This window comes from Guillardia theta (assembly GCF_000315625.1).
Source record: "Guillardia theta CCMP2712 unplaced genomic scaffold GUITHscaffold_128, whole genome shotgun sequence".
In the NCBI taxonomy this organism is placed as follows: Eukaryota; class Cryptophyceae; order Pyrenomonadales; family Geminigeraceae; genus Guillardia; species Guillardia theta.
The window spans coordinates 50,596-74,619 of NW_005434546.1; the positions used below are offsets into that span (position 1 = coordinate 50,596).

General features: G+C 55.2%; 7 protein-coding genes across 7 annotated transcripts; 5 read left to right on the forward strand and 2 right to left on the reverse strand.

Moving 5' to 3' along the window:
• Window positions 1-5,231: 5,231 nt before the first annotated feature.
• GUITHDRAFT_118458 (hypothetical protein) lies at window positions 5,232-6,168 on the reverse strand (the record flags this gene model as incomplete). Its single annotated transcript, XM_005822256.1, has 5 exons — window positions 5,232-5,313; window positions 5,364-5,467; window positions 5,514-5,592; window positions 5,640-5,790; window positions 5,838-6,168. 5 exons carry the CDS (start codon window positions 6,166-6,168, stop codon window positions 5,232-5,234), a joined length of 747 nt encoding a protein of 248 aa, XP_005822313.1.
• Window positions 6,169-7,978: 1,810 nt separating this feature from the next.
• Window positions 7,979-9,104, forward strand: GUITHDRAFT_165996 (hypothetical protein; the record flags this gene model as incomplete). The annotated part of the gene is made up of 5 exons (XM_005822257.1): window positions 7,979-8,428; window positions 8,476-8,649; window positions 8,700-8,749; window positions 8,804-8,855; window positions 8,897-9,104. The coding sequence occupies 5 exons, from the start codon at window positions 7,979-7,981 to the stop codon at window positions 8,903-8,905; spliced, it is 735 nt and encodes a 244-aa protein (XP_005822314.1). The 3' UTR covers window positions 8,906-9,104.
• A 191-nt stretch (window positions 9,105-9,295) lies between these two features.
• On the forward strand, window positions 9,296-9,586 carry GUITHDRAFT_41077 (hypothetical protein; the record flags this gene model as incomplete). The annotated part of the gene is made up of 1 exon (XM_005822258.1): window positions 9,296-9,586. A coding segment is annotated over one exon (291 nt), but the record flags the coding sequence as incomplete, so codon positions are not given.
• A 6,453-nt stretch (window positions 9,587-16,039) lies between these two features.
• GUITHDRAFT_155514 (hypothetical protein) lies at window positions 16,040-16,814 on the reverse strand (the record flags this gene model as incomplete). The annotated part of the gene is made up of 1 exon (XM_005822259.1): window positions 16,040-16,814. A coding segment is annotated over one exon (775 nt), but the record flags the coding sequence as incomplete, so codon positions are not given.
• An 847-nt stretch (window positions 16,815-17,661) lies between these two features.
• On the forward strand, window positions 17,662-18,003 carry GUITHDRAFT_56435 (hypothetical protein; the record flags this gene model as incomplete). Its single annotated transcript, XM_005822260.1, has 1 exon — window positions 17,662-18,003. A coding segment is annotated over one exon (342 nt), but the record flags the coding sequence as incomplete, so codon positions are not given.
• Window positions 18,004-19,584: 1,581 nt separating this feature from the next.
• GUITHDRAFT_118463 (hypothetical protein) lies at window positions 19,585-21,443 on the forward strand (the record flags this gene model as incomplete). Its single annotated transcript, XM_005822261.1, has 9 exons — window positions 19,585-19,653; window positions 19,714-19,796; window positions 19,846-19,946; window positions 19,997-20,267; window positions 20,376-20,583; window positions 20,637-20,816; window positions 20,870-21,018; window positions 21,085-21,233; window positions 21,292-21,443. 9 exons carry the CDS (start codon window positions 19,585-19,587, stop codon window positions 21,441-21,443), a joined length of 1,362 nt encoding a protein of 453 aa, XP_005822318.1.
• A 1,876-nt stretch (window positions 21,444-23,319) lies between these two features.
• Window positions 23,320-24,013, forward strand: GUITHDRAFT_118464 (hypothetical protein; the record flags this gene model as incomplete). Its single annotated transcript, XM_005822262.1, has 2 exons — window positions 23,320-23,799; window positions 23,852-24,013. The coding sequence occupies 2 exons, from the start codon at window positions 23,320-23,322 to the stop codon at window positions 24,011-24,013; spliced, it is 642 nt and encodes a 213-aa protein (XP_005822319.1).
• Window positions 24,014-24,024: the final 11 nt, after the last annotated feature.

Consider the following 24,024-nt stretch of genomic DNA (forward strand, 5'->3'; position numbering starts at 1 on the left):
GATCCCAGCCCAGATCCTCGTCCTCATCATCTGATTCATGGAGTGGTGCGGGTCCTTGTCCACGTAGAGCACGCAGAGCAGGTTGCAGCACCTGCGCTATGCCGTCAGCTGCCACCATCACTCGGATGAAACTCTCCATCCCCGTCTCACGCCTCCTCCAACACTTGCACAACGTCCACCCCACCACTTTCTCCTCCTCCTCCTCCTTCTCCTCTTCCTCCTCCTCCTCCTCCCTACCGAGTACGTAAAGAGTAAGGGATGCCTGGATGCTTGATAATGGCTAGCAGGCTGTCGAACTCAAGGCCCTTAGCAGGAGCAAGCGCGAGCACGGCCTTCATCGCGTACTCGTTTCTGCCCTGCACGAGTAGAGCCAGCAGCTCGAGCATCTGCAGGTGGTAGCAGAACAGGCTGGCTTCCTTGTTGAAGGATCCGTTCTCCCTCCTCTCCTCGTTCCCCGCAGCCAGCATCGCGTCCTCTCCCAGCCTTGACATGAGCGAGTTCACACAGATGCTCAGCTTCGAGTCGCTGCTGTCCTTGAGAAACAGAGATCCCTCCTCCTCCTCCATCACGAAGATAACGTCTGGCGCGTTCTCGACCAGCACGGAGACTAGCCGGTTCTGATTCTCAGGGATCGGAACACCGTCACTGTGGCAAGTCCTCGCCATCAGCGCCACTGTCCTAGCGCTCCTGGCCCCCCTCAACGAGTCGACCTTCTCCTCGAAGATGCTGTCGTCGTTTAGAATCGCTGAGAGCTCGCTCGCGTCGCTGTAGATATTGAGGACGAGCGCGTACGCCGTCAGGTCTTCCTTCAGGTGGACCTGCAGCTGGGGAAGGTTCCTCTGGAGCTCGGCCTTGTTCCCCGGGTTCCCCTGGCAGGCCTTCTCCACAACAGTGTAGCACATCTTGCAGATGAGATGCAGCGAGTGGAAGCGCTTGCGGATCACGTCAGGCTTCATGTGCAGCCTGTTGAACACGGCCACAACGATGTCGATCAGCTGCTGGAGGACCCCTACATGCCGCAACAGGTCCTGCCTGGCCAGCACGGTCGCCGGCTTCTTCCGCTCTGCACTGCAGATTTGGAGCAGGTGGGATACCGTGATCTCGAAGAATGGCAGCAAGGATGCGATCGCCGGCCGCAGCCCGTGCTGGGTGATCACCTGCTCTACCTCCTGCTGGTTCTCCAGCTCAGGGAGGGGGTCAGCGCTGTACAGCAGCCCGAGGAAGAAGTGAAGGAACTCCATGCATCCTAGCGAGCGATCCACCACGTTGATCTCCTCCTCCTCCACGAGCCTCAGCTCCAGGATGTCGGAGTCGTCCAGCACCTGCCCGCTCCTCAGGGACACTTCCTTGTTGCTGCTCGGCTTGTAGCTCTTGGAGTCCAGCGAGGCATCGTGCTCGTCCACGGAGCGATCGGGGGGCGAGGCCTTTCCCAGGTGTGACATCATGAAATCAAGGCTCGGCAGCTTCTTCGGCTCCCTCCTCTTGATGCCCAGCCATCGCTCTAGCAAATGAGTTACGGAGCATGCAAACATGTTACCCTCAGCTCAGTCCCCACCCCTTTTCTGCTCTCCTCTCCCCTCCCCTCCTCTCCTCTCCTCTCCTCTCCCCCCCGCTCCCCTCTTCACCTGGCTGGTCCTTGGTCTTTGATTTCTTGATCCAAACCCCGTCCCCATTGCTCAGCAGGGAGCTGCTGGAGTCGGTGGGCGAGGAGGACGCGATCAGCCAGGCAGCGCTAGACGACCTGAAGTCGTCGGAAAGGCAGAGGGTGGCGCCCGAGAAGGAGAGGTACTTCCCGCTGACCACGTGCTGGATCAGCAGATTGCTATGGCTATTGACTCTGAGGGTTTCCCCGCACTTGTCAACAGCCACAGGCTTCAGCCTCCAGTAGGCGAACTCGTTGACTGCGTAGCTCTCAGTGTGGTTCGATGCTTCCGGGCTCGCCATCCACATCACAACCCCTCGGATGGGATCCGCGTACAGCACGGTGTCGTCTCGGTTCCTGCGGAACGTGACGATGTCGAGGCCGTACACGTTCTCGATCTCTTGGTCGCAATCCTCGTCGTTGTCGTTGCGCTCCATCAACTTCTGGTTGTTCGAGCTCCAGGTTCGGAACAGCCTTACCTGGAACTTGTGGATGTCTGTAGAGGCGTTTACCTCGTGATACGCCACAGACGTCGAGTGCAGCCTTCGCATAATCGGCTCGATGTATTGAAACGTAGTCAAAGGCTGCACTTTGTCGTACAGGTGGGCCGGCGACCTGAAGTTCCCCGGCCCATCCCCCGCCGACCCTCCAGACCCTATCGAGCCCATGTCGGAGATTCTTCGCTGATCCTGATCCGAGCTCACAGACAGGAAGGTATTCGAGAACTTGACGCTCCCGAGTTGCAACTGGTCGCCGTACCGCACATAGTCTCCGTCCGACCTTGCCCGCCCTGTTGGAATGATCTTCAGCCAGGACCCCTTATTCCCTTCCTCGCTCAAGGAGACATCCAGGGCAAGCCTGTTTACTTTGGCTCTGGTCTTGGACTGTGTGAGAAACTTCCCGCTCTTGCAATGGCGTAGTTGGATCACGTTGCCGTAAGAAACAGGGTGCCCTGCAGTTCTCCTGGACTCTAGCTCGTTGGTAGCCTGCTCGTCTTGATACGCTTTGATGTGATGACTGAGCTCCTTGTACAGAGAGTCTTCTGGGCTCAGATTCTCCCGCCAACTCTCCAACCGCGCGATCCTCTCGCTCCAGTTCTTCATGTCTTGAAGGGGTATGTGTATCTTACGGACAAACTCCTCGATGGCTCGCAGTGCTGCATACTGCAGATCATCGCGTGAGCAGAACACCTGAACAATATAGACAAGAGACCTGAAAACGAGGGACAACGACAAAAGCTGCACTGTGGATCGTGTGCGGGCTGAAAGAAGCGCTGAACTCAACCTGCTCTTCGACATAGAGGTTTGATGTGATTACGTCGTCCCCTGCAATGAAACCTCCTGGAAAGCCATGTTTCAATGCGACATGCTCGTGCATGCATCGTGTTAAATCAATTCATACCCGTCTCAAGGTCTGCGAGAATGACGACGTCGCCCACCCTCAATACGTTTTGTACCTCCGTCATCCGACCACCCTAGATGTGGCTGGAATGCACCGCATTTCTTGAAGGAGGCATCCTAAGATAACATCAGTTGAGCTCAGTTGCATTCTCTGAAGTCGGGTTAAGGGTACAGAGGCGCTTTCCTTCCTCAAGCTGCGTGCAACACAGGAGCTAGCAACTTTGACAGCAAATACATTGTTCTCGTCGCATCCCTTCCACTCCTCTCGATCAGACAAGTCAGTATCTGCACATGTAGGAATTTCTTCAACACGCTATACTCTTGCTCTTGCCCTTGTCACTATCCTCCCGCTCTGCTCCTCCTCCTCCTGGCCCCATCCTCCTCCCCGACGCTGCTGCATTTGCGCAAGGAACTCTCACGATGATTTCCCTGCTTCCCCCCCTCACATTTGTACCTTATATATTTACTCAATAATTATTCTCCCAAATAGTTTTACTTACTATAGTAACGTGACTTGTAACCCTATTCCCCCATTGTGTGGCCACCCACCCATGAAGTGCTTTTATTCCACCACCTCCCCAAGTAATCCCCCATTCAACTACCCCCACCCTATCATTTTGCTGATAGCCCATGTTTGTACGATGATCGCAGTTTTAGATTAATGGAAGACTTAAGAAATGATCTATGATACCACTGTCTACCGATTAATCCAGCATATCACCCCTTCTTATTCACCCTCTACCCAGCACATTTAAGTCGCTACCCTGTAAATTTACACCCCTACCTCCCTAGTGTTGAACTACGTGCTCCATCGAACCTAGACTTGAAAGCCGGACCCCTCCGATTCAACAACCCACCCCCGGACAATCTCGGATCCAATTACCCCACCTTAAACACGACCATCCTTTCAGTGGGTCCTTTAGCTATCAGGTAGTAGGGGTGATCACCCCTACACCTTTTAAGTGTGAATTGAGTACCCACCATACTGTGAACAGACGGTCGGACTCACGAACCGGCTTGAACTTTGTCACTGGCGGGCAGCAGCGGCCGCCGCCGCCCGGCGGGCCGGCGGGGTGATCCGATCGGATCCGAGACCGTACTACCGTCCGGTAGTACGGCACCGTCCGGCGCTCAGCTCTACTGGCAGTGACTACGGTGACAACCGTCCGCCGGAGCCTCCGGCGCGGGCCCCGGGGGGCGGCCCGGGTACGGTCCGACCGTGGACCGTCCGGTGACTCTCCCGAGGCTCTGAGTCTGCCAGTGTCGGACACGCCGACGGTCACCGGGTACGGTCGGAGCCGCACTGGCCCAGCCCCCCCCGGCGTCGGAGTCTCAATGAGCTGCTGACTCGTTGGCACTGCGGCTGAGCGTCACCGCGGCACTCCGACTCCTTACTCAGTGACTGAGTCCGATATGATCAGCCGCGCCTCAGCCTGGGCCTAACGCCGGGGCCCGGGCCCGGGAGTACTACGAGTCACCCCCGGGGTGCAGTGCGCAGTGCGCGGCGGCCGCGCCTGGGCCCTGAGGGCCGGGACTCCCGGATCATCCCGATTATCCGCTGAGTCGGATCATGACAGTGATGCCGCCGCGGCCGGGCGCCGGCCCGGCCCGGCCGGCCCGGGACTCTATTGACGATACCGTTCAAGGCTGCCATACGGCCTTCAACGGTTGAATCACTGTCCCACGGTGATCACATGATTGCGACTCTGTCCGGCACTATGATTCAACAAGGCCTTATGGCAGCCTTGAAGTATCGATAGAGTCCTTAAAGTTACATTATCAAAGTCGTCACACACTCAAGCCCATCTTTACCTCTTCAAAGATGCCTATGATATCCCACAACCTCAGCCGAGCGTGCAGCCTCAGCTTCCGTCAAAGGTGAGGGTATAGGGACAGTCGTCTTCCATCTCGTCCGGTCTTGACACCGACCACTCGATGTACCCTCGTGATAGACCTTCAGAGGCCTCTCGGTCGCTTAGCTCCCTGTTGTAGGGCCATTGGCGGAAGGCAGAGTCAGGTGGCGGCGGCGCTCAAACGATGGCACTGGCCACTAGTGACTGTTTGCAACTTTCACTAGTTTACGAAGGAGATCGGAACCGATGATAGGAGGAAGAATAATAGGCTTTGGCACTAGGAGTCTTGGGAGGTGGTAGAACGAGGCCGCCGCGGCACACGCCACTGATCAGGGCTCAGCTCAAAATCTTGAGCTTGATCGTGTCGATGTTGACAGAGGTGACAGCCGAGCCCATGGCCTTACACTCAGCTCGGAGCCTGCAGAGAGGTCAACACCATCATCCAGCCTAGTTTGCTCCAGCACTCACTTTGCGGAGAATCGTTTTGGGTTTGACTTGAGGTTGTCGAAGCGGAGTGCAAGCTCCATCGGCAACTTGCGCTTATCCTCGGGCCCGGGCTCAATGGCGATCACCTTTCAAGTCCCATCAGAGACTCTCATCTCACAGAACTTCACGCACATCCTTCTGGTCGGAATTTGGGATGCTCCTCAGGAAAAAGCACATCCCCGGCGAGTTCAGAGGAAGATTTCCTTTCCATCTGCCATGGCCTCAGTCTCCCTTACATTCTCTCCCACCTCCTCTCACTTGGTCACGCCTTGAACGTAGATGGCTTCAGAGACGGTCTCGTCGGAGTTGAGCCGGAAGCTCAGACCAACCTTCTCGTTGTACTTGAACCCGCCCTTGTCGACGTTGATCTTGACCCCGCACAATGCCGTCCGCCCCACACACGAACAACCTGGTCAGCTCAATCACCACCGAGGGCCGAGGGACAATCGGTAGCACCTTTGTCAGGAAAAGCATCCATGTTCACCCGCCCCTCTTTTGCCATCTTTTCTCTCTCTTGGTCTCGCCTCCAGTTCTGGTAGTATCCGTGAATGTCTGAAAGGACCGGGATATCCTCAATCCTAGGAAAGATCCTTTGCTGCTCCTCAACATACTGCTCTCGCAGGGTGTTCCTTGCTTTCGTGGTGAAATCATACGGTCCTGACATGGCAAGGCTGTAGCTCCGCCTGCTTGTTCCGGGCGAAGTCTTGGATCCCCATGGAGCCTCTCCGGCTGCACTGACTCCCAACGCCGCCCCAACTATGGCCAGCGACAGTTTGATGCTGCTCATAATCCACCTACATTGAGATTTCGAGGGAGTTAGATCAAGGATCACTTGTTATTAGAATACGGCACGTTGAGAGTTTGTTCCATCTAAGCGGAGCTCAAGTTCCTTCTTCTCATCCTGACTGCTTCGAGCGACTTGTAGCAAGGACGCAAAACTAGCAAATCCTGCACTTTGGGTTGACTGAAGCTGCAAGAGGCCTACGTTAGGCTGATTTCTTGTACCTATATCAGAAATCGAATACATCATCAACATCAAGATGAATGTGACATCCACTGGTTACACTGTCACCCTGGCAGACAACCAGATGAATCATAAACAGCCGGGCCGAGGAACTGAATCACTGCCTCTACATCCCGTGCATGTTGAGAAAGTGCTCAAGTATCTAATTCTTCTCATCTATCGTTGGATCTGTCTGTCTAACATCTTTCTCTTCCATAAACTCTTCCCATCTGCCATCGTGCCCGCTTCCCCCTTGCAAGCCATGGAGGCCGAACACGAGGATCTTCTAGCGCCCTAGCGACCCCCCACCCCTTCTTGAAATAATTTACCCCTCCTTGTTGTACCCCCTACCCCTAAGATCAGTACTAAACTCCACATTATTACCGTGCACAATTCTGAGGTACCCCTGTCTTGAGGACCATCACCCTTCTTTCAGATGTTGGTATGTGACTGAAACCTCCAGGGCCCGCCTCCAGGCCCGCCTCCGCCTACCAGGGCAGTGCAAGCTGGACACGGTACACCCGGACTCCTGATTCTCAGTCTAGTAAATTGAACTTTACCGTACTGCCGCCGTAACCGTACCGTACGGTATGGGCCGGCGGTCACCTAGGGGTACCGTCCGATCAGGCCCGGCCAGTGCCACCGGCGACCATCGGCCGACCGTCGGCCCATACCGGGCCCGTGATGACGGCGTACGGTGCCTTCCGGGCCGCCGGGCCCGGGGGCCGGACGGTCCTGGTAGACGGTCTGCCGCGGGCCGCGCCAAGCCAGCCGGCGGCAGTCCGACGCCGTCACCGACTCCGAACTCAGACTCAGGCCGATGCTCGTCCGCCCGGCCCTGAACTTCAGCTTGCCGCGTGCAGGGCGTTCAAGTTTTCAGATCATCGGAGGCGGACCGTGTCCGTGACCGCCGGACGGCCGCCGCCGGACGGCCGCCACGGTGATCATGAGTCGGACGGTGCCGCAGCCTGCACCGCCGGTATGGTCCTTACTACGTAGTTCGGAGGCTCAGTCAGTCACGTGGCAGGCAAGCGGCTGCCCGGCCGCCGGGCGGCCGCCCTAGGCCCGCCCCCCGGAGGACGCGGATGATGAGAGTCTTGAACGTGACAATAGTTACTAGTCTATAGTTCCGTGCCCGGGTCCCTGGTCAATCACCTCCGTCATGCCGCAGTGCTGGCAGCTAGCGGCATGTCATACGGTCGGACGAGCCTCTGCTCGCTGCTAGTCTCGACATCGGACGAGGATGCAAGTTCTGACCCTGGCAACCGTTGGAAAGGCCGCAGCATGATGCAGGCACATTGAGAGGGACTGCTGGCCCTGCGACAGCTGGCATCAGCGGCATGGGAGGAAGCATGTGCGTGAAGGAGTATGACGTTTCGCTCAAGTGGCAAGGATTCCTGATCCCCCTGTTCAAGCACTCCAAGACAATAGCGGAGTATGAAGCAAGAGAATGGCAGGGAAAGGCAAGATGCTCTTGCTGCTGCTGCTGCTGCTGCTGCTGCTGCTGCTGCTGCTGCTGCTGCTGCTGCTCCTCCTCCTCCTCCTCCTCCTCCTTACATCTCAGCAACTACAGGTGCTGTATTACTCTGAAGACATGGTGCTGGAGATCTCAAGCACAAGGTTAAGTGACAGGGTACTGCTTGTACATGGAGACAACACCGTCTGCTCATGGATAGACGCTCTGAAGGTGCTTGAGAAGCTGAAGGCCGTTGAATGCCAACTGCAGTCTCTGTTGTTTGTGATCAAAGACAGCGAAGTGAAGGATGAAATTTTGCAGCAGATTGAGTTCAGCATGATGTTGAATCACTTTCAGTACCCGGTGATCGGAGTTCTGCAACAAGACTTCGTCTTCGAGCCCCAGGCCTGGCCATCTAGGGACCAACTGCTATCCCTTCTCCCATCCGTCAAGTGGGAGTATACTATGGGGTTACCGTCGGAGTGGCAGATACCTCATGACAAATATGATCTGCCAACCCTTTCCATCTGCATCAGAGCAACAGAGCAGAGTGCACTAGCTCGTGCTGAGATAGAGTGGCATGGAAAGGTCCAACAGTCTGCCGGATGATCTGGTGAGAGTTGATGGGCTTGCAGGAGTTCTATGTGGGTCAGATGCAAGGGGGCAAGAAGCACGGGGCCGGTATCAGCATGAAAAGAAATGGGAGCAAATTCGTCGGGTCATTTGTAAGCGGGATGGCCCATGGTGAAGGAGTGTTCTATACCCGAGACGGGACGATCTTTGCTGGAGAATGGAAATACGGGAAGCAGGTGGGGCTTCAAGTCATGGATACCTCCTAATACTGAAATGTGGGACATAGGAGGGAAAGGGTACGATCTGGAGCCTGGAAACGATGAAAGCTGCGAAGAGGTTAGTAGGACCCTGTGGGTTGCAAAGAATGACATCGCATTTGTGTTTTCTAAGGATACAATCAAACTTCAGAGTTCATTACTACAAGAAACATTTGAGAGAAATGGTATGTTGAGCCTGGCACTGCAAAATCTCACCCTTTCCCAGCTAAAATGACAGAAAAAGGTTTGAAAGCGCAGCAGCATTTCGAACCAGACACAAATAGAAGAACGACATGCTGTTGCAATAATTATTCGTGTGATCCCTGCATGTCTTGTCAACGTACAGGTAAACACTCGTCTTAGTCAGACTGACCTTCTGCTCACGATCCGTTCCATTCTTATGAGTACCTGAACAAATGACAACTCGTAAATTGAAACCCTACAGGCAACCTCAGGTATGATACCAGGTTGCGACCCATTACTGCTTGTTGGCTTGCCCTCCTGATTGGTTTGGCTTGACCTGGATCCACCCGATCCATAACCAGACACTCCTGGCGTCATGCCTGGTCGTGCCGCAGATCCTGGTGTCATCCCTCCTGGAGTCATCCCTGGCCGTGCCATGGACCCAGGCGTCGTCCCTCCCTGCCCGACGTACTCGCCTGGTCCCGGCGTCCCTGGTCGCCATGCCGCAGCTCCTGGCGTAGCCCCAGCGCGCATGCCCCCAGGCCATCCTGGCGTCATGCCTGGTCGTGCCGCAGCCCCTGGTGTCATGCCTCCTGGCGTCATCCCTGGCCGTGCCATGGACCCAGGCGTCGTCCCTCCCTGCCCGACGTACTCGCCTGGTCCCGGCGTCCCTGGTCGCCATGCCGCAGCTCCTGGCGTAGCCCCAGCGCGCATGCCCCCAGGCCATCCTGGCGTCATGCCTGGTCGGGCTATCGACCCTGGTGTCATGCTTCCTGGCGTCATCCCTGTTCTTGCCGCAGCTCCAGGCGTCATTCCTCCTGGAGTCATCCCTGGCCGTGCCATGGACCCAGGCGTCATCCCTCCGGGTGTCATTCCTCCCGCAGCGCCTCTCGCGGATGCCCACATCGGAGTCATTCCAGGCATCTGCCCAGGAGTTCCCATGCCTGGCGTCATGCCTCCAGCTGCCCAACCCGGTGTCATACCAGCTGGTCGGGAATGGGTCAACCCCGGCGTCATGCCACCCATGCGATGGTCGAGCGCGCCAGGGGTACCTGGCCTCCAATTCTTGACCAGTTGGACATTCGCAGTACCTGGCTGGTACGGCTTCGTGCGTGTAGACCAGGGTCGCCCCGTACGGTCAAGACCTTGAAAGCTCTGAGATCGCCGGTCCTCCTGCTGAGAGCAGAGTGAAATCGAGAGGGGACAAGGAGAAGAGGTATGAAGCGGAAAAGACTTACAAACGAAGATTTCTTTTTGAACCTGTCGTTGGAATCCTTTAGAAAATGCGAACGATGCTGGTCGTATTCTTCTGCCTCCTCCTCTTCCAGTCTTCTCAGCTCTCTCTCCTCGAATTCCTCCATCGTCAGTCCGGACTGGAGGTACGACTCATACAGCTTGTCATCAACTGGAAACGATCACTACAAGAAGGCATGCTTCCAGCTCTAACCTTCTTTTAACCGCCTGTGGAAATCTTCTTTGATCTTGGCGCGTTTCTCCACCTCCTCCGAATCCTCCTCCCCGAAGTTCAGGTCCAGCTCGGGTACTATCTCTCCCTCATCGACGCCCATCTCGTCTTGGCCATCGACGGCGACTTGATATTCCGGATGATACGCTTCAAACATCTTCCGCCATACTGGTGCACTCAAGTTTTGCAGATCCGCCCTGGGGTCCAGTCAGCAACCGGAGGCGGAGAGACTGGAGGATGTACATCAGGTCAGTGTAATCTCCTTGAACCAGGTTCACGCCGTCATCGACGGGCCCTTGCAAGTCCTTCCCCACCTCAACCACCACCCTGCTGGAGGCTTACACACTGATGCTGACTTCATAACAGCAGCACAACCTGGCTGGGTCGATTGTAACTTCTTGGAAGTCACTCCGGAGATGCCAGAGGTGTCCGTAGACTGTGTTCCTCTCCAGGACCATCCTTGACTTTCCATTGATTCTGAACGCAGCCACATCCATCGGAGGGCGAAGCTGCCGGGGCAGTCTCGGGTCAACAACCTCGACGCCGAGCTTGTAGAAGGTGCACAGCCTGCGCACGTGCGGGTCAGGGGGGGATGAGGCGGTGGAGGGCGGCAATTTGACCTGATGTGGGACCTTGAGTAGTGCCTCTGCGCGATGTGCAAGACGTTGAGCTGGAAGGTGCAGCCGAGGATCTCGATGCTCGAGTGATTGTAGACCCGGACGGCGCAGGAGTCGCACATCTCAACGCTGCAGGCTAGGAGGCGGCAGCTGCTGGTGTCAGAGAGCATGAGCGCACCAGCCGCCGACCTTGACACATACGTCAGCATGAATGGGGGCAGCATCAAGTGACGCTGACCTGTCAGCATGGAAGTAGGGCCACCCTCCGACTCCACAGCGCAGGAACGTCACGTTCGAATTCCCGGCTACATCCACCACAATGTTCCCCTCTCCTCTCACCTCGCAGTGCTGAAAGTCAAACGTTGCGCTATTGATCACAAAGGTGGACATAAAGGAGTTGAAGCCAGACCCGCTGTTCTGCAACGTTACCCCCGCACACCTCCCCGAGCTGCCGGGCAGGAACGACCACCCTCCTATGTAGAAGGTCCCGAGCTCCCCTGTGACGAGGAGCCTGCAGGAGACATTCACCTCTTGCATGACCACCGGCGGCTCTGTGCAAGCAAAGAAGTGGAAGCTCCCGTACTTCGACTCGTTGCTCCGTCCCGTGGTGTTGGAATCAGAGTCGACAAATTGAAGGACCAAGTTGTGCAGCCTGAAGTACCCTTGCTCCGCGTTGAGAGTGACGTCTCCTCCTCCTTCGAGCACGTCTATCTGATACGCCCCAATGTCCCTGGGGAAGTTGATGACAGTTCCTGTCAGGTTCGGTTTCACGTACGGCTCCTCGCAAGCCAGCCGCCAGGCCTTGTCAACCGCCTCGTCCTCCCAGACCCTGGCGAACTGCTCATGGACCACAACCATGCTCTCGTCGACCGTCGCTGGAGCTGTAAAGTTGTAGTTGTCCACGTTCAAGCTGGAATCTTGATCGGAGACGACGGGCTCGTTTGGCACTGGGGCAGGCTCCTCCCTCACTGCTTCCTCCGACATAGAGGCAGAGGAGAACAAGAGCTGTTCATAATCTTTCCTCTTCCTCCTGGTCCCTCCGATCTCAAACACACACTTCCTTTCCCCCCCTGAGGACTCCTCGGCCTGGGATCCTTGCTCTGAGGCCTTCGGCACAACAGTCAGGAGGAGGTGGAGGGGAGGGGGAAGGGACGGACCTGCGTTTGAGCTGCAACGTTCGAGCCAGGAGGCGACGAAGGAGAGAGCAGGATCAGAGATTAGGAGGTAGCATGTAGCAGGCAAGATAGTTGAACTTACCGTCTTTCTCAAACACCATCTCGTCGTCCCGGTAATCTGCACAAACAACATCAAGGCCGTCGCCTGACAGTGCTCTCTCCACTCACCCCTTCCTCGCATGTCCGGGAACACACGATGGATCATCTCCTCCTTGTCGATAGCTGACTGAGAAGGCGACGGAGACTTTCTCTCGTGCACTAGAATATCGTACTTCTCTCCTAGCTTCTCTCTCCGGATCCTCTCGATGGTCTCCTCGTCCATCCAAGACCCCCCTCGCAGGGATCGCACAGTATGGTTGGCTAGGAGGAGGACACGTCTGTGGTGCTCGAGCATGATCATGTTTGCATGAGTTTCCATCGAGACCCTCTCGAGACATGTACATCCCAGCAACCCAATCAAGATGGTTGCCAAGAGCCCAACCTTGCAACCCGGCATTGCGCTTGATCAAAGTAGAAGAAGAGTCCACTAGACTGCCATTTTGACACCTTAGTTAACAAGCCCGTCTCATGTTTCGATGCCCAGACACATCATGGACATTCTGGCCACAACGGGCCGCTGTAAGTCGTCCGATCCTACACTTAAGTCACAGGACATGCAGGCCACATGGTAGCGATCTAGCAGCATGAATCTTTCTGATACTTGCTGTCTCTCCTTTCCTTCTCTCCTTCTCTCCTTCTCTCCTTCCTCTCTTCTTTATCCTGGTCTCTTCCCCTCTTTTCTCTTCTTCCGCTCTCACCATGGTCACGTTGCGTCCTCATGCCATTGCCGCCAGGATTGCCGCCAGGATTGCCATAAGTGCGGGGATGAGGGGGTCTCCGGACCGCGGACGGCGGCCCGAGTCAACTGGCCGGGCCGTCACGGAACGATCGCGCGGAACTAACCGGGCCGCTGCCCGGCCCGGGCCGGAGTGCCGTGGACGGGAGACGGCGGAGGACACAGGCTGAGTATGAGAGTGTTCAGTTAACTCTGAGTAAAGAAGGTTCAGTAGCCCCAGAAAAATTTACGACGGTGAAATTACAAGTCTGAGAAGAAGGGGAGTACTCTCAGTCTACTCTGAAGATGCTGAGCAGTCACAATTAGGTGGACGTGACGTTTTCTGGCAGGAACACCAGACTGAGAAACACGCCAGCGACGCCACTGCCAGTCTCCTGTATGGGCCGGAGGGTCCTGAGGTCAAACCATCCTTCCCACTTCTTCTTCATCATGAGCTGGAGCAGCGGAATTGACAGCTGCCCTATGGGCTCGTCACGGATCAGAGCGCTCTTGTCCTCCACAGTCAGCGTCATGAGCAGGCCTTGCATGAGCGCGGGCTGCACGGCGAACTCGAAGGTCTGGTTCCATATTGGGTCCAGGCTCTTGTCCATGATGCCCGTCTTGTGGAACTGGTTGCCGATCGCCATGATGACGTAGGAGGAGCAGAGGCCATACTTCTCAGTGACCGGAAGGTTGCGGGCCGAGGTCACCGTGACCCGCACACGGGGCTGACTTGGGCCCGGGGCAGGAGCCGGCCGGATGGCGTTGAACTTGGGCTGCATCATGAGCTGAGCCTCCTTGGAGGGGGGAGGACTCGACAGCCTCTGCCGCACAGCTGGGAATGAGGTGGGCGCTTCTTTCGAAGGTGGCAAGCTGTAGCTGTAGGGGGCATTCAAGCTCACGTCGGCCTGACTGACAGGGCTGAGGATGCTGCGAGGGCTGGAGGTGAAGATGCTGCTGTCCGGGGGGGTGGACAGTCGAGTCTGTGGGGAAGAAATCCTGCTTACGTCACCTTCGAGCAAAAGAGGAGGGGAGGGGGCCCGCTCGTTCCTGGGAGGTTCCGAAGAGACCTTTTGGTAAGTCTGTCCCGTCCTGGGCGTTGACTGTCCCGCCTTCCTTGTCTTGTAGGCGGGGCTCTTGAAAGAGTCGGCGATCAATCCTGCAGCCGCAGCCAACTTCTTGTTTGTCTCCCAGGGCAGCCCCTGTCGCTCCAGCACCAGCGACTTGATCTTCCCGTCTGTATCTCTCGCTCGGATTCCGATGGACGTCCCTGGTAGGCCAGACATGAGCTCGTTCAGCTCGTCGCCGTCCTTGCCTTGACACGAGGTCCCGTCCATTGACAACACCACATCCCCAACAGCCAAGCTTCCCTCCGCTGCAGCTGGGCCCGAGCTGACAATGTCCTTCACGACGGGGTAATCTTCGGGGCCCTTGCAAGCGTCAAGGACGAAGCCCAGATCAGTCACGTTGGAATCGACGCCACCAGACACGTGCTCGCTTGGAGCTGGCCCGGCGAAGATGATTCCTTCAGGGTTCTCTACCTTGACGAGCTTCTTCATGGACGTCGTGCTGCGCAGGAACGAGTTCTTGTCCCGAGACATGGCGATGATCTGAGCTCCGAGCTGCTGCGGGCTTCGAGGATCCTTGCCCGATGTGTCGGGGAGCACTTCGCAATAGATGGAGAGCTCGTTGGGAAGCAAGGATGTCACCTCAAAGCGATCTGGAGTCGTGTGGAGAGAGAAGGCAAGGTCTCGACGGAACTGATCGAAGAACGCAGACTTCAACTTGACATCGTTCTCCAACGAGTAGAAGTCTTCGGCAATCGTGAAGCACAAAGTCAAGGCACTGCCCTTCACGGCGTCTGACCTTGACGAGAGCTTCGGCGTGAAAGGAGAGGTTCTCTGCTGGGGAGAGCTTCCCTGCTGGGGAGAGGTTCTCTGCGGAGAGCTTTTCTGTTCCGGAGCTTGTGCAGGAGTCTTGGGACTTTGTTTAAGCGCAAGAGCCTGGAAATCAGCCTCCAACTTGTCCTCGTCAACCGCCACATCCTGGAGAACTCCTTGCACCAGCTCCTTGTAGCTGTTCTCGGGGAGGATGACCTGCGAGTGAGTCGGGGAGACGAGAATTTCTTCTGGATCGAGCTCCTTATTGGGCAACTTGGACACCAGGATGAAACCGCTGGCTGGGCAAGCGCTAGTCTGAACTTTGCTGTTACTCAGCTCCTTGACAGAGTGCAGGATGCTGTTCGGTGACTTGAGAAGGTTGATGTGCGGGGGGAGACTTCCAGCAAAGGAGATTCTGACGTTGTCGCTGTCGACAATCTGGAGGAAGATACCCACAATCAGAGCAGTTGCAGGCGGTTGATAAACACAACAGCTGACCTGAGCGCCCTGACAGACTTGATCTAGCAAGACGACGATTCTCTGCAGACATGCTTTAGTGACAATAATGTCCGAGATGAATTGTAACCTGGCAGTTTCGTATGATCAGTTCGCGACAAGGCCCATGGATATGAAGATGCGACAGGATGTTTCCGTCGATGCTGGAGTTGCAGGATTGGATGCAAACGGAGGAATCTCTGAAAGATGACAAGTAAGCAAGAGGAACACACGAGGTAGGGAGGGAGGAAGGGAAAGAAGGGAAGGGAAGAAAGGAGTGGAGTGGAGGGAGGGAGGACAGAGGAGAGGGCGGGGGAGGGATGAATTTCTCTCGACCTTCCACTTGAGGTAGCATGCAGGTGAAGGATATTCGACTGGTTTTCAATGAACATACCGCCATCGGCTATGTACCTCACTTGCTGCTGCTGCAAGGGTTACGCACGCCAATCCACAACAAGGTCGAGCACCTGCACGGCTAGGCTGCCAGGCGGCGGGGTCCCCTGTTGCGTCCGTTGCGGCTGCTGCGTCTGCGGTGCATGTTGCGTCGGTTGCGTCTGCAAAGGGAGAGTGAAGGTTGCAGAGAGCTTGCTAGGATTATCAGCAGCAAAGTCAGAAGGCCCTCGCGTCCTGCACAGCAAAGTCAGGAAGACTGTCTACCACCTCACCGCAGACCCACCTTGCTGCGGCCAGAGGCTCCTCAGTTTCCTTGGGGGCTCGCCTAGCCCCGGACTTGGTCGTGTTGAAGACAGATCCCCTGATCCACTCGTTGATGTCGAAGGGAGCAGTCTCCTCCCTTGGTACAATCCTGCTCGCTGCCTTTGGTGGTTCGTTGACCTCCCGCATCATCGTGGGAGGGGCGACCGCGGTCTCGCCCTGGGTAGCATCGGGAGCCTTAGGAGGGGCTGTTTGTTGCTGCTGTCTCTGATCTCCTCTGACCTCCTCGGTGGACGTGCGCCGCTCCTGAACGAAAATGGACCTCTTGATAAAGTCCGTCAGGTCTTCAGCAGGCTGCTCTACTTTTGACAAGGTCCCAATGTAGTCGTAAGTCTTCCTTCGCGTCCTTTCCTTGGCCTGATCTTCTGTTGGCTCCGGAGGAGGGGGCTGCTTGAGAAAGATGTCCAGAGGAGTGCTGCCGTCGTTGAGGGGATCGATGGCGTTAACAGGATTGGTGGTTCTTAGCTGCTTGCAAAGATTTACAGTCATATCATCTTCCTCCTTCTCCTGCTCCACAATTTCGAGCTGTACTTTGTTCAGGTAGGATATGGACTTCGGCCCATATTCCAGCACGGTCAAGCCCTTCCCCCTCTTCGAGGATGAAAACAGCTCGGGGAATGCAGTCCTTTCCTCTCCTCCGAAGGCTCGTGTGGTCCTCTTGATCACATCCCAGCTCGGCATCTGCAGAAAGGGGTTGACGCGATCTCCTGCTCCTCCTGCTCCTCCTGCTCCTCCTGCTCCTCCCGACCTCTCTGCGGTGTCATCGAAGTATCCGTCCTTGCCATCTCCACCTCTTCCCATCGCTACCATGCAAGTCCCGAGGGGTCGCGTTGGGACCACATCCCCCAGCAGTACGTTCGTCAGAATTGTCATTTGTATTGTTTTGCTATAAATTTTCAATAATCTTTATTGTTTTGCTATAAAACTAGAAACTAGCTCGCTCCCGCACTAGTACATGTTGAAAACGCCTTCAGCTTCTGCGGATGATCCCAGTGCTGTTTGATTATCTTTCTTTCCAGTACTCTTTGATTGTCTTTCTCAACTTTTTCCGATCCATCACACTAATGATAAACTTTTTAGAAATGCATTCATCTCACTCTTCTTCCATTCTCGCATTCTCCTGACATAACTTGTCCACTTCAATTGTCCCTGCCTTCTGCTTCGTGACTTCGACTTACAACTCAGCAATTTGAAAAAGCCGGGGTCATACATTTTGAACCAATGTTGTGCTTCAGGCAGTGTTGGCCCTGAGACAAAATTTCGCCATCGATCAAGCTTTGCACCCCTCTCCTCTGATTGGCTTATTTCCCTCATCACGAACCTTTCAAACGTTTCCACAAGAATGCTATAGTCGCTATATCTCCTCGCTTCCTGTTCGGATTCCATGTGTGCCCTGCTCAATTTCTTTAAAGGGGGGTGTTTCTTCACTGTGTCACCAAAGTGCCATGCAATCCATGCATTCTCCCACGTTCCAAGGTGTTTTGTGACGTTGAAACGGAAGTTCTCTGTTGGGCTGAATGCGACTCCACTCATATCTTGAACTTCCCTATGTGGACTGCCCCGGACCTCCATTTCATGTACACCATTTGCAGATCCACTAAACCGGGTCATTGCACATTCAAGTCTCTTACAAGGCTCGGAAGATCTTGGAGCATTCTCTTGTGCGTACATCGTAGGTCTTGGAGCATTCTCTTGTGCGTACATCGTAGATCTTGGAGCATTCTCTTGTGCGTACATCGTAGGTCTTGGAGCATTCTCTTGTGCGTACATCGTAGGTCTTGGAGCATTCTCTTGTGCGTACATCGTAGATCTTGGAGCATTCTCTTGTGCGTACATCGTAGATCTTGGAGCATTCTCTTGTGCGTACATCGTAGGTCTTGGAGCATTCTCTTGTGCGTACATCGTAGGTCTTGGAGCATTCTCTTGTGCGTACATCGTAGATCTTGGAGCATTCTCTTGTGCGTACATCGTAGGTCTTGGAGCATTCTCTTGTGCGTACATTCTTCGGTTCATGCTTTCAAGCTTACCAAGCATGGTATCCATCTTCATTTCAATGGACTCAAGTACCCGGCGAGTCTCGCTCTCGTTTGTTGAAGCTCGCTCACTTCTTTGTGGCCGATTCCCCTTTTCAAAATCGTGTGGCCGATTCCCCTTTTCCAAATCGCTACTCACCACACCTTTGGCAGCGTCAACACGAGCAGTCGCAGAAGGCTTCCTGCGGCGCTTGTTTGGTGGTTGTCCAGCTTCTAATTCCATTAGTTCTTCCATTAGTTCTCTGAATTTAGTACGCAATGTTTGAACCTCCTTTAAAATGCTCTCGTACTGATTCAAGCTCTGCATAGCATGGGAAGTCCAAAAAGTGCCTGCCGTTTCGATACCCCGGTCACCTGACAACCCATGCTGGACTCGACGCTTCAATCGATCCGGCATCCTTTCTGATCGAACTAACGTACAGCTGCAGATCAGGTGAATGTCTTCTAATTGAGTCTTCAGTCTCTCCCGTTGGCAGACCTACCTTGCTAGAGAATGTTCTTCACCTTGCACAGAAGTGACTAGTACCGCTCGCAGCCTTCCTGAGGACCAATGTGCGGTGGAGGGATAGCAAACTCTTCAGAAACAGTGCGCAATCCTGCTGCTGTTCTTCAAGCAAACACGGCGATATCAGTGGTATTGGGCGACGTCTGACCTCTCTTTCCCTCAGCCGCAACTGCTATCACCATTCTTGTCGCTCACAGTATGGACCCCATGGTGTACGGGGTACTTTTTCACGGGGTCAAATCAAGACACTGATTATTTGAAATTTAGTAAAAACAATTAAAAACATGACATGATATTGATGACCCCCTTGTCACCAATACATGACAGAATACGCCTTCTCGCGCAATCATCGTGCGCAAGATTATGAATCTCAAAAGAATTTGAAACTTAAAAGACATTCAAAACTGCAGAGCTATATCTTCGAAATAAACTCAAATTATTTCAAGTTTCATGATCAAAACTCCATTTTCAAGTTTGACCCTGAGTTGTCAGTTGACCACTCTTATCAACACTCAGGTCGCCGGGGCCATGTCGACTCGAGCAACGGTAACGGAACAGACCTCATGGCGGCGGCGGTGAGGGCGATGGCGATGGAACTTGGAGACTCGTGACTCAGTGAGGAGTTGACAGTCGGCAGTGAACTGCTGTGCAGCAATCATTGAAGCGGCGACCGGCGACCGTCGACAGAGTCTCAACTGACTCAGTGAGCCGCGCCAGTGAAAGCCTGTGACGGTGATCGGACTGCACGACGGCGGGAGCAATGTCGAACTGGAAGGAGCAGGTGGATGGGAGCAGTTCTCGCCCACTGTACAGGTGTTCATGATGAGCTTCAGCCTGGATAGGTTGTGCGATGACCCTCTGACTGTCTTGATGCCGCAGGTATACAAACAGGCCCCTGTCATCATCACTGACGACAGACTCGATCGACGGATCGAAACCTCGAAAGCTGTGAGATGCTATCGCTGCGAACGCCCTTGCGAACAAAGAGACCTGATGAGCCCCCGTAAGGTTCCGATTCCCGATCAGAAGCAACATGAGCGGAGACACAACGATGATCGACGGGGCCAGGCCCAAGACAGCCAAGGAGATCAACAAGCCTGAGGTCAGCAGTTTGCAAGCTTCGCCGCTCCCGCTCGCTCCTCCCCTGATATGGTTGCAACAGTTGTGGATGAACAGGTCACTTGAGACCCACGACATCGAAGGATGTTGTACTGGAACTGGTGGGGATATCTGCACTTTCCACCGGTGACTAGCTCCCTCATTCAGCCTGCAGCTTAACTAAAATCCTTGCAAGGTCTACCAATGTTGCGCAGAATATGGGCACGCTGACAACAGCAAGCTCAAGGTCTACCAACCCCCTGAGGCCGCACTATCCCATGCCAAGCTCCCATGGTGGTGAGACATTGCAATGTATGTGAAAAGTTATGTTGACAGAGATTGGGCAGGGCTGGACAGGAGCAGCAAGTTTGAAGAGCTCGGCAAGAAGTGCGAGAGGCGAACAAAACTGCTGGCGACCTTGGCGGCAGAAGCCGATGATAAGGGAAGGAGGAAGCAACGGCCTCCAATCGCTCGTCACTTCCAAGATGTGAAGATCGTGGACGACAGGCATGCAAAGAAACGGATGATAATGAGAACAAGGGACTGGCTTGATAGTTCTGGACTTGATCCCTTGGAGCTCAGCGGAGGTTTGAGGCTTTATGGTGTCAGACCCACACGGTTTGTTAGGGAAGGGAATGCCCCCCTCTCTCCCAAGTGAGTCGTTCGTTTCTTTCATAGACAAATGAGGAAGCGAGAATGTGACAAGTCTTCCTGTCGGCTTGACAGGTACAAAGTGTCTCAAGGTTTCGACTTTGTCCCCTCAATTCTTGAAGTTGGCCGGAGAAAGAATTTAGCTTTCGGTCCCAGCATCAGCCGCTATGTACGCTGTTTCACTATCGTGGTAGATGATTCAAGGGCCGAGGAGCGCAGCATCGAGTACATCGGAGAAGTTGAATACTCCAAGGCAGGCTTAAGCGGAACATCACTGCCGCATGTAAAGTCAAGCCATCATCATTTTGCTCTTTGGCTGATTCCTGTTTCTGCCAGGCATACTCGCGAACAAGAGCGAAGCTGAGCGAGGCATTGGAGCGCAGACAGGAGGAGATTAAGCGAGAGGCACAAAGGCCCAAGACAGCCTCGACTCTCGAGAGCAGCGGGGAGAGGGCCGAGCCCTCGACATGCCTTGAGTTGGAACCCGCGGCTGAGATGATGGAGGATAATCAGCAGGTGGAAGTGCTCGCAAGCTTGTAGCAATTCCTCGACCCTGAGAATTCTAGCAGGACGAGGTCAAGTCTGCAGACTGGGCGCACAAGCAGGAGGAAGCATTAGATAAGACTTTCCTGCCGCCAAGGCCTCAAAGTCGCGCCCTACTTCAGCACGTCGCATGGGAGCCGTCGGAATCGACAATCGTTGCCGACAAACTCTCGAGGTGAGGGGCTGCCAGTCATACTCCTCCCTCCTCTCTTCCTCGTCCCCGTCTGACCCCTCGTTCAAGGCCTGCCTCCTGTGAGCCGTCGCTGCGCAGCAGCATTGCACCGCGAAAGCAGCAGGGCATGAAGACAGGGGAGCAGCTGGATGCCTCGTACAGCACCTCCCGCACTTTGAGCAAGAACGACCAGTGGAAGACTGAGCCGCACCTAGCAGGTCTCGGCAGCTACTCCGAGTCTGCCCCTTCCTCTGACTCGCCTGCCTGCCCTTCCAGGGATACGTGAGCATCGTCGTCCTGTGATGTCTTACCTGGCATCTTCGACTCGTCAGCAGCACTGGAAGGCAGCTGTGGCAAGGCACGCAGCTGCCAGCGTCGAGGATTTTGCACAGAGGACCATCATCCAGGACGTGCGAGCGCTGAGCTGACTGACGCTACTTGAATGAAACAGCAGGTGAGATCGGCGGAGCACCAGACATCTCCTTCAGTGACTCCGACTAGCAATCACAGCGGCCCGGCTGAGTCACGCGGCGAGGCCCGGGCTGCGACTCGAAATCCGATTGAATGATTGGGTCATCCGATGATCGCCGGAAGGATGGCGGCCGCTGGCGGTCTTTTTAGTACCAACAACGCGCTATATTATGTCTTTCTCTCAGTAATGATTGTTGAACCGTTGAGACTCGGGGACCCTCGGATGATGTATGCGGCACTGCGGCAACCGCACTCAGCCCGCCGGGACCGTGACTCCCTCGGGCCCCCACCTCCGCCGCACGGGCCGCGGCCTGGCCGCCGCGCCTTCAGACGGTCGGCGGCTTTTACTCACGCCGTATACCGAGCCTAGTACCGTTCAACCGGCAACGGTTAACATTGAACGGTACGGTCCGTCCGTCAGGCTTCTTGGCGGCCGCCGCTGTCACGAAGTTTACTCACTACCGGGCGGGCGGCCCGGCGCGCCCACCCGGCATTCCGAAGTTCGGTTGGCCGCGCCGCCGCGGGGGCTGAGTCACCCGCGGAGTGAGAGTCAAACTTGATCAAAACTTCAAGTTCGGAACTTCGGAACGGTTTCCGAGTTTCAACCGTGAACGGTCCGCGCTTTTGGAACGGTTGAACCGTAACGGACGTCGGGTACCGTGCGGTAACAAAGGGCCAGACGTGGCCCTGAGAGTCACAACTGATTGAGTCATGGGACCATCAGGCATGTTGCCAACTTTGCTGACTGACTCCTACTAGGCTAGCGGCCGTAGTAGGCTAAAGGTCGGACCGGTCCCCCCCCCGCCCGCCCCCCCCCGGCGGCCCAGTCACGCCGATGATACGTATCGGCAAAATGACGGCCACTTTACAACGCAGCCGATGACTCGGGGGTACGCGACTGATCTGAGGGCAGCTTTTCGAGTTCCGAAGCCTTGGGACCACCGGGTTCTACCCGGGCCCTGGGCGTGCAAGGGCCGAGGGGGTCACAGTCAAGACGTTGCGAGTTGGCTCATACCCAGATCGTCCTAGTCGGAGTCAGGAGACCAGTTTTACTCCAAGTTGCCCAGGAGCAAACTAGCGCTTGTGCCCCCCGCATGCCACCTCGTACCCATCCGATGCGTTGCGATTAAGAGATGTCGGTAGCGTGCATTGGTTTATCTGGCCCTTTGCCCCGATCTATCTCCGTGTCAGCAACCTTTTTTTTCGGAGCGTCCGTGTATGGCCCATGGCGTGACTGGCAGTCGATCATGTTTCTTGTATTATCGAAATATATCTTTTTCGTTGATACAGGTCACAGGATCATGTTGTAAAAAAACATATAAAGGGGTTTGGGTCACGGGAAGAACATCGCCGGTATTCTAGACCACAAAACGGATGGATTCACTCAAGTTTGAACGGGTCGATGACCGTAGGTAGAGATATTCTCTCAAAGGACCCAAAAGTGCAACGCTCTGCTTTGGAGGAGATACAACATTACAAGTATATCTAGCTCAAAAACAAGTCGATTCGACATTCGGTAAAGAGCGACCTTTACCTATCGTGTAGTAATCACTCAAGGTCGCATGTTGATGACGTGCGACCAATCAATGGTTTTGTCTGGAAACCGCGACGCTTCATCGATCTTCATCCGCTGCCTCCGCCCCCCCCTCCCCACCCTATATCATCGTCGGTTCCCACTCCTTCACACAGCAACCCACGCACACCTTTTCCTCCTCCCTTTCGATCAAAGAACAAACAACCAGAAGTATCTACTTTGCTCCACTCATCAGTTTACCCTTCCTCACCAACCTTTGCCTCATACATTTCTTTGCCCCTCTTCTACAAGTCAATCAAATGACATCCTTCCCCCTTTTCTCCTGTGGATCATGCGAGTTCGCTTCGTTCCCTCTTGAAGTCCACGCACCCCAAGATCTTCCAGACGAGGCATGCTGGGAGTCGCTCCCCCAGCTTGATGAGTTCGAAAGCTCTCAGGTAGACCCTTTCCTGGAGCTGGTCGACCAAGAATCGCTACCCCCACTTTACGAGGACGACTGGTTCATGCAGGCGTTCCCAGGAGACAACTTTTCCTCTGCCGTATCCGACACGACATCGGTCAGTGCATCTCCTGCAGAGCCTCTCAGCCCCGCGCTCGAGGAGGAGACATCAGCATGCTCCGAGTCAGCCCACCCAGCACAGAAGGAGTCTTCATGCAAGACCGTGTTGATCAACGCCAGGAAGGGTGGAGAGAACAACAACGGGCAGCTCGTGAGGATAACCATCGAGGATCTCCAGAAGCACTTCCATGAGAGCATGGAGACCGCGGCATCCCACCTGGTAAGACTTACCTGATTAGCGATCGCCACCCTTGCTGACAAGCTCTGCTCAGGGTATCGGAAGATCAACCATGAAGCATGTGTGCAGAAGGCTCGGTGTTCCAAAGTGGCCGTACACAAACAAGGGAAAGAAGAGGAGGACCAACAACGCATCCTATGTGGACCGGAGCTTTCTCAGCAGCTACCGGGTCAACATGTGCTACAACGCCTACTGAGCGCTCGGCCG